The sequence below is a fragment of the Aquarana catesbeiana genome, linkage group LG12 (genome assembly GCF_042186555.1).
Source record: "Aquarana catesbeiana isolate 2022-GZ linkage group LG12, ASM4218655v1, whole genome shotgun sequence".
NCBI lineage: Eukaryota > Metazoa > Chordata > Amphibia > Anura > Ranidae > Aquarana > Aquarana catesbeiana.
This window is the reverse complement of record NC_133335.1, coordinates 235,271,242-235,280,130: the sequence shown is the minus strand read 5'-3', so window position 1 is coordinate 235,280,130 and position 8,889 is coordinate 235,271,242. Positions and strand designations below refer to the sequence as shown.

At 56.7% G+C, this 8,889-nt stretch overlaps 1 protein-coding gene across 1 annotated transcript; it reads left to right on the top strand.

The window, feature by feature from the left end:
* Positions 1-7,961, top strand: BIRC5 (baculoviral IAP repeat containing 5). Its single transcript, XM_073608015.1, has 4 exons — positions 1-253; positions 3,831-3,940; positions 5,877-5,994; positions 7,726-7,961. Exons 1-4 carry the CDS (start codon positions 104-106, stop codon positions 7,822-7,824), a joined length of 477 nt encoding a protein of 158 aa, XP_073464116.1. The 5' UTR covers positions 1-103; the 3' UTR covers positions 7,825-7,961.
* Positions 7,962-8,889: the final 928 nt, after the last annotated feature.

Below are 8,889 nucleotides of genomic sequence, written 5' to 3'. Positions count from 1 at the left end.
CCGCGCTGGTCACGTGGGAACAGAGCCGGTGTGGGGGGCGGAGCCGCCTTCCCGTGGTGCACTGGGGTTTCCTGTGACGTCACCGGGATTTGAACGTCGCGCCATGGTGTACGGATCTCCGCTCGTCCTTCCCGAACCCGCCCCGGGGGAGCCCGAACTACCGGAGGAATGGCGGCTCTACCAGATGGACACCCGGGTCCGGACCTACAGCAACTGGCCGTTCACCGAGGGCTGCGCCTGTACCCCGGAGAGGGTGAGAGCCGGGGGGGGGGGGGAGACAGAGGACCTCTCCTCATAGACCGGGGGGGGACCGATAGAAAGTCCCGATATCTGGGGGGGGGGGGGGGCGATAGAAAGTCCCGATATCTGGGGGGGGGCGATAGAAAGTCCCGATATCTGGGGGGGGGCGATAGAAAGTCCCGATATCTGGGGGGGGCGATAGAAAGTCCCGATATCTGGGGGGGGCGATAAAGTCCCGATATCTGGGGGGGGGGGGCGATAGAAAGTCCCGATATCTGGGGGGGGGGGGGGCGATAGTAAGTCCCGATATCTGGGGGGGGGGCGATAGAAAGTCCCGATATCTGGGGGGGGGGGCGATAGAAAGTCCCGATATCTGGGGGGGGGGGGGGGGCGATAGAAAGTCCCGATATCTGGGGGGGGGGGGCGATAGAAAGTCCCGATATCTGGGGGGGGGGGGCGATAGAAAGTCCCGATATCTGGGGGGGGGGGCGATAGAAAGTCCCGATATCTGGGGGGGGGGGCGATAGAAAGTCCCGATATCTGGGGGGGGGGGCGATAGAAAGTCCCGATATCTGGGGGGGGGGGCGATAGAAAGTCCCGATATCTGGGGGGGGGGGGCGATAGAAAGTCCCGATATCTGGGGGGGGGGGCGATAGAAAGTCCCGATATCTGGGGGGGGGGCGATAGAAAGTCCCGATATCTGGGGGGGGGCGATAGAAAGTCCCGATATCTGGGGGGGGACCGATAGAAAGTCCCGATATCTGGGGGGGGGGGGGACCGATAGAAAGTCCCGATATCTGGGGGGGGGGGGACCGATAGAAAGTCCCGATATCTGGGGGGGGGGGGGGACCGATAGAAAGTCCCGATATCTGGGGGGGGGGACCGATAGAAAGTCCCGATATCTGGGGGGGGGGGGACCGATAGAAAGTCCCGATATCTGGGGGGGGGGGACCGATAGAAAGTCCCGATATCGGGGGGGGGGGGGGGACCGATAGAAAGTCCCGATATCTGGGGGGGGGGGGACCGATAGAAAGTCCCGATATCTGGGGGGGGGGGGACCGATAGAAAGTCCCGATATCTGGGGGGGGGGGGGGACCGATAGAAAGTCCCGATATCTGGGGGGGGGGGGGACCGATAGAAAGTCCCGATATCTGGGGGGGGGGGGACCGATAGAAAGTCCCGATATCTGGGGGGGGGGGGACCGATAGAAAGTCCCGATATCTGGGGGGGGGGGACCGATAGAAAGTCCCGACATCTGGGGGGGGGGGGGGGGGACCGATAGAAAGTCCCGATATCTGGGGGGGGGGGGCGATAGAAAGTCCCGATATCTGGGGGGGGGGGGGGCGATAGAAAGTCCCGATATCTGGGGGGGGGGGGCGATAGAAAGTCCCGATATCTGGGGGGGGGGGGGGGCGATAGAAAGTCCCGATATCTGGGGGGGGGGGCGATAGAAAGTCCCGATATCTGGGGGGGGGGGGGCGATAGAAAGTCCCGATATCTGGGGGGGGGGGCGCGATAAAGTCCCGATATCGGGGGGGGGGGCGATAAAGTCCCGATATCTGGGGGGGGGGGGGCGATAGAAAGTCCCGATATCTGGGGGGGGGGGGGGGGCGATAGAAAGTCCCGATATCTGGGGGGGGGGCGATAGAAAGTCCCGATATCTGGGGGGGGGGGGCGCGATAGAAAGTCCCGATATCTGGGGGGGGGGGGGGGGCGATAGAAAGTCCCGATATCTGGGGGGGGGGCGATAGAAAGTCCCGATATCTGGGGGGGGGGGCGATAGAAAGTCCCGATATCTGGGGGGGGGGGCGATAGAAAGTCCCGATATCTGGGGGGGGGGGGGCGATAGAAAGTCCCGATATCTGGGGGGGGGGCGATAGAAAGTCCCGATATCTGGGGGGGGGGACCGATAGAAAGTCCCGATATCTGGGGGGGGGGGGGGGTACCGATAGAAAGTCCCGATATCTGGGGGGGGGACCGATAGAAAGTCCCGATATCTGGGGGGGGGGGACCGATAGAAAGTCCCGATATCTGGGGGGGGGGGGGGACCGATAGAAAGTCCCGATATCTGGGGGGGGGGGGACCGATAGAAAGTCCCGATATCTGGGGGGGGGGGGGGACCGATAGAAAGTCCCGATATCTGGGGGGGGGGGGACCGATAGAAAGTCCCGATATCTGGGGGGGGGGGGACCGATAGAAAGTCCCGACATCTGGGGGGGGGGGGGGGACCGATAGAAAGTCCCGATATCTGGGGGGGGGGCGATAGAAAGTCCCGATATCTGGGGGGGGGGGGGCGATAGAAAGTCCCGATATCTGGGGGGGGGGGCGATAGAAAGTCCCGATATCTGGGGGGGGGGGACCGATAGAAAGTCCCGACGATATCTGGGGGGGGACCGATAGAAAGTCCCGACGATATCTGGGGGGGGGGGGGGGGACCGATAGAAAGTCCCGACATCTGGGGGGGGGGGGGGGGGGACCGATAGAAAGTCCCGACATCTGGGGGGGGGGGGGGGGGACCGATAGAAAGTCCCGATATCTGGGGGGGGGGGACCGATAGAAAGTCCCGATATCTGGGGGGGGGGGACCGATAGAAAGTCTCGATATCTGGGGGGGGGGGACCGATAGAAAGTCTCGATATCTGGGGGGGGGGACCGATAGAAAGTCTCGATATCTGGGGGGGGGGGGACCGATAGAAAGTCTCGATATCTGGGGGGGGGGGACCGATAGAAAGTCCCGATATCTGGGGGGGGGCGATAGAAAGTCCCGATATCTGGGGGGGGGGCGATAGAAAGTCCCGATATCTGGGGGGGGGGGCGATAGAAAGTCCCGATATCTGGGGGGGGGGGGCGATAGAAAGTCCCGATATCTGGGGGGGGGGGGGCGATAGAAAGTCCCGATATCTGGGGGGGGGGACCGATAGAAAGTCCCGATATCTGGGGGGGGGGGACCGATAGAAAGTCCCGATATCTGGGGGGGGGGGGGACCGATAGAAAGTCCCGATATCTGGGGGGGGGGGACCGATAGAAAGTCCCGACGATATCTGGGGGGGGACCGATAGAAAGTCCCGACGATATCTGGGGGGGGGGGGGACCGATAGAAAGTCCCGACGATATCTGGGGGGGGGGGGGGGACCGATAGAAAGTCCCGACATCTGGGGGGGGGGGGGACCGATAGAAAGTCCCGACATCTGGGGGGGGGGGGGACCGATAGAAAGTCCCGATATCTGGGGGGGGGGGGCCGATAGAAAGTCCCGATATCTGGGGGGGGGGGACCGATAGAAAGTCTCGATATCTGGGGGGGGGGGACCGATAGAAAGTCTCGATATCTGGGGGGGGGGGACCGATAGAAAGTCCCGATATCTGGGGGGGGGGGACCGATAGAAAGTCTCGATATCTGGGGGGGGGGGACCGATAGAAAGTCCCGATATCTGGGGGGGGGGGGGGGACCGATAGAAAGTCTCGATATCTGGGGGGGGGGGGGGACCGATAGAAAGTCCCGATATCTGGGGGGGGCGGCATTAGAAGCCCCGATATGTAGGGGGTGTGGCTAGGAAGGTAGTTGTGGTGACGCTCTTCTCTGATTGGTTGCAGATGGCGGAGGCCGGCTTCATTCATTGTCCCAGTGGGAACAGTCCGGATGTGGCTCAATGCTTCTTCTGTATGAAAGAACTGGAGGGATGGGAGCCGGATGATGACCCCATGTGAGTATGGGGGGTGGAAGGGGGCGGGGTTACAGTGTAATGATCCTGTTCTCGTGTTGGGGGGGTCGGGAGGATTTGGGGGTCAGTTTGGCCGCAGATGATGAAATAACGAATGTCCTCTTCGGCCCAAACACACCATTTAGAGGAACATGGAGATCAACCGAAACCACTGCAGCATTGTCAGTCCGGGGGGGGAGGGGAGTGTTAGACGGACTAGCAGATTTAGATACACTAACATATGAAGCCAAACTCCAGATCACACTTCATGATCAGTTACAGATTTGTTCCTTTTTGGGATAAACATTTTACATGAATACATAAAATCTGATCATTGTGAGCACACCTGTCAGTGGTGAATGGTTTGTCTTGTTTCTGTAACTGCTACATCTGCAGGGCAGCGTGTTCTGTTGGAAAACAGACTTACTAACCAGATCACCGGGTGATGAGAGAGATAGAATGTGTGTGTATCTCTCTCTATTCTCTCTCTATCTAAACACAAATGACTGTATAGACCAGTGATATAAATGAGGGGGGGAGGGGTAAATCTTTAGGGAAGTTCCTATAGCTCTGAGGTCTCCAAGCAGAGAGTCAGTTTATTGTCCTTCAGAGTTTACGAAGGTCAGACCTGCGGTGAGTGGGAAGGACACCCCCTTGTTCCTCATTGTGAGGAATTGTCCCCCATCATTGGTATTGGGTGGAACTGTGCCTTGTCATTGGAAAAAAAATTGTGCCCCATCGTTTGTGTCATTTGGTCCCCATCACTGATGTCATTATACCCCACTGTTGGTTGCATTGAGAGAGACTGTGCCCCGTTGTTGGTGTCATTGGGAGGAATTGGGCCCCATTGGTGGTGTCATTGGGAGGAATGGGGGCCCCCATTGGTGGTGTCATTGGGAGGAATGGGGGCCCCCATTGGTGGTGTCATTGGGAGGAATGGGGGCCCCCATTGGTGGTGTCATTGGGAGGAATGGGGGCCCCCATTGGTGGTGTCATTGGGAGGAATGGGGGCCCCCATTGGTGGTGTCATTGGGAGGAATGTGGGCCCCCATTGGTGGTGTCATTGGGCGGAATGGGGGCCCCCATTGGTGGTGTCATTGGGCGGAATGGGGGCCCCCATTGGTGGTGTCATTGGGAGGAATGGGGGCCCCCATTGGTGGTGTCATTGGGCGGAATGGGGGCCCCCATTGGTGGTGTCATTGGGCGGAATGGGGGCCCCCATTGGTGGTGTCATTGGGAGGAATTGGGCCCCATTGTTGGTATCAGTGAATGACATGGTGCCCCAAGGGCCGGATAAAAGCAAGCATATGGCCGCAGTTTGGAGACCACTGCTATAGATGAGCGCAGCTCTTCTGAAAAAGTCCTGCGTAACCTATTGCACATACAGGAGGAGAGGGCGCCAACATCTAAGTGCCTTTGATTTTAGTAAAAAAAAAAAAAAAAAAAGTACAAGAGTTCAATGCATGAAAGGGTCCACCAGCGTGTTGCACAGGCAGAGCGGGGGTCATCTGTGGAGCTGTCCGGTAACGCAGAGGTCGGCTCGAAGTTGCCAAGCTGCACAGGGAAGCGGCTGGTATGAGGTCAATGTTATGAGCCAGGTTGGAGCTCGAGGAGCCGCAGTATCATTGTGGAGCTTCACCCAGCTGGACTCGGCTTTATTTTGGTCTCACTCAGCAACGCATGGCTGGCATCACTGCATAAACAAAGGGGTGTGGTTACAGGTTTCAGGGCTGTAACCAACTTTGTCAAGCCAAAAACTTGACAAAGGGGTGGTTCCAGCTCTGAAACGCGTAGCCATGCCACCCTTTTTACACAGTGCTTTTACTTGAAATATAATCTACATCCCTATCTATTTACTAACAGCATAAGTGTTACAAATATTCAATGTTGTCAGAGAGTTCCACTTTAATGTAGACCGTGTCATTTCTGCCCCCCGCAGGGAGGAACACAAGAAACATTCTCCTCACTGCTTATTCCTGACCCTGAAGAAGAAGGCCGAGGAGTTGTCACTCGTTGAATTCCTCAAGCTGGATAAGGAGAGAGTCAAAATAAAAATGGTAAGCAAAGTTTAACCCAAAACTTCTTCTCAAAGGTGGAGAATTTGCAGACTTTTCCCCACAGTGTCAGAATTGACCATTTTGGGGGGAGTCGGAGCTCTCGTCCTATAATTGGGGGGTGCAGGTCAGATCTATTGTTGGGGCCTTTGTAGCTTTCTATAGTGTCTGGGAATATTACAAATACATGTTCATCTATCTGTGTATCGACCACTGAATGGAGGGATAGGAATCCCGCCGGTGGCTCCCTCCTGGTTCTGAGAGGCCCCCCCCCCCCCACCGGTGGCTCCCTCCTGGTTCTGAGAGACCCCCCCGCCGGTGGCTCTCCCCCTGGTTCTGAGAGGCCCCCCGCCGGTGGCTCCCTCCTGGTTCTGAGAGGCCCCCCCGCCGGTGGCTCCCCCCCTGGTTCTGAGAGGCCCCCCCGCCGGTGGCTCCCTCCTGGTTCTGAGAGGCCCCCCGCCGGTGGCTCCCTCCTGGTTCTGAGAGGCCCCCCCGCCGGTGGCTCCCTCCTGGTTCTGAGAGGCCCCCCGCCGGTGGCTCCCTCCTGGTTCTGAGAGGCCCCCCGCCGGTGGCTCCCTCCTGGTTCTGAGAGACCCCCCCGCCGGTGGCTCTCCCCCTGGTTCTGAGAGGCCCCCCGCCGGTGGCTCCCTCCTGGTTCTGAGAGGCCCCCCCGCCGGTGGCTCCCCCCCTGGTTCTGAGAGGCCCCCCCGCTGGTGGCTCCCTCCTGGTTCTGAGAGGCCCCCCGCCGGTGGCTCCCTCCTGGTTCTGAGAGGCCCCCCCGCCGGTGGCTCCCTCCTGGTTCTGAGAGGCCCCCCCGCCGGTGGCTCCCTCCTGGTTCTGAGAGGCCCCCCCGCCGGTGGCTCCCCCCCTGGTTCTGAGAGGCCCCCCGCCGGTGGCTCTCCCCTGGTTCTGGAAAAAACAAATTTCTTCCTCAGTTTAGGCCAATATGTATTCTTCTACATATTGGTAAAAATTCCAATAAGTGTATATTTATTGGTTTGCGAAAGTTTTTGCGTCTACAAAATGGGGGATAGATTTATGGCATTTTATTCATTTATTTTTGTGACTGTGACATTGCGGCGGACAGATTGGGCCCTTTTACAACTTTTTGGGACCAGTGTCATTTATACAGCGGTCTGAGCTAAAAATAGCCACTGATTACTTTATTATTGACACTGGCAGGGAAGGGGTTGTAACACTAGGGGGCGATCAAGTGGTTAAATGTGTTCCCTGGGAGGTGTTTCTAATTGTATTGGGGGGGGCTGTTTTGACTGGAGGAGGAGAGAGATCGCTGTTCCTAATCACTAGGAACAGCAGATCTCCCTCTACTCCCGTGTCAGAAAGAGGATCTGTTTTGTTTACACTGCAGGTGGCCGGCGGACATCGAGCCCACAGATCGCCGCGTATGCGCCCAACATGCAATGGCGGCAATTTGTGCAGGGGAGCCAACCTGCAGCTGTGGCGTCTGGTCCGTAACTAGTCAGTCGCACAGATATGAACGGTACTTGTTGGAAAACATGGGGTGCAACCTGTCATGTGACTTTGGGGTTCAAACTCACCAGGCAAGTCACACAAGTGTGAATGGGGCCTTAGGCTTCCTCTGATTTGTTACTAATTATAAAGCTGAGAGAGCACTTGGACAATCGGAGAACGTCCTGTTGGCCTCTTGAGATTTGGCAGGTGGAAGGACTCCATAATGTATAATCACTATTAATGGTTACAATATTTTCCCAGCAAAAGGCGATGACAAAACACATCGAGAAGTTCCAGACGACGGCGCAGACTGTGAGGAGCTCCTTGGAGAAGCTGGATAAGGAGGAGGTGGATGAGTAGGGAGTCGCCTGATCCTGATCCCGATCTGTAGTGTTACAATGTACATATTGTTTATATTATTCTCTTTCTTGTAAATCTTTCGGCCTGTATTGGTTTTTGTTTTTAAAATGTTCAATTATTAAATCATTTTCTTTTCACTTCTTTTGAAAGTGTTGCCATTTAATAAAAGCCGATCTGTCACTACAACTTACAGTGATATTAAAGGCAGATTTATTTAAAAAAAAAAAAAAAAAAGTTGTACAGTGGAACCTTGGTTAATGAGCGTTTTGAAAGATGAGCAACTTTTTTTTTTTTTTTAATCTGACTCGGTTTGCGAGTGTTGTCTTGCAAAACGAGCAGCATTCAAGCTAATGGGGGGTGCAGTACCGCATTTGGCCAGAGATGCGGGGGGGGGGGGCGCCAGGGACACTCGGAAACGGTTCTTTGGCGCCCGCCCCCCCCCAACTCTGGCCACATGCGATATTGCCTTTAATAGAAGTCACAATCTTTCACAAATTATGTTTGTTTCCATTGACTTCTATGGGGAAACTCGCTTAGATATGCAAGTGCTTTGGATTACAAGCATTCTCCTCGAACGGATTATGCTCTTAGGCCCCTTTCACGCTGGGGCGTTTTTCAGGCGCTTTAGGGTTAAAAAAAAAAGCGCCTGAAAGAAGCCTCATCTGCAATCCCAATGTGAAAGCCCGAGCCCTTTCACACTCCCAGCGCCCGAAAAACGCTGATAAAGCGCCGCTTAAGACCCCTTTCACACTGGGGTGTTTTTCGGGCGCTGGCATTGTGAAAGGGCTCTTAATCCAAGGTTCCACTGTACTTCCCTGTAATAGTTTTGCACAGAGCAGCCCTGATCCTCTTCTCGGGTCCCCCACTATCGCTCCCCTCCATCCCCCACAGGAAGCAGCTTGAATGGGGACGCTCCTGAGCCGCCGCTGCTGCGTGCGTGCGTGTGTGTGTGTGTGTGTGTGTGTCTATACACACACACACACTCACACTGCAGCTTGGCCCTGCCTCCCACTCTTCTCATTGGCTGACTGGCTGTGATTGACTGTAGCGGGAGCCAAAGCGCCT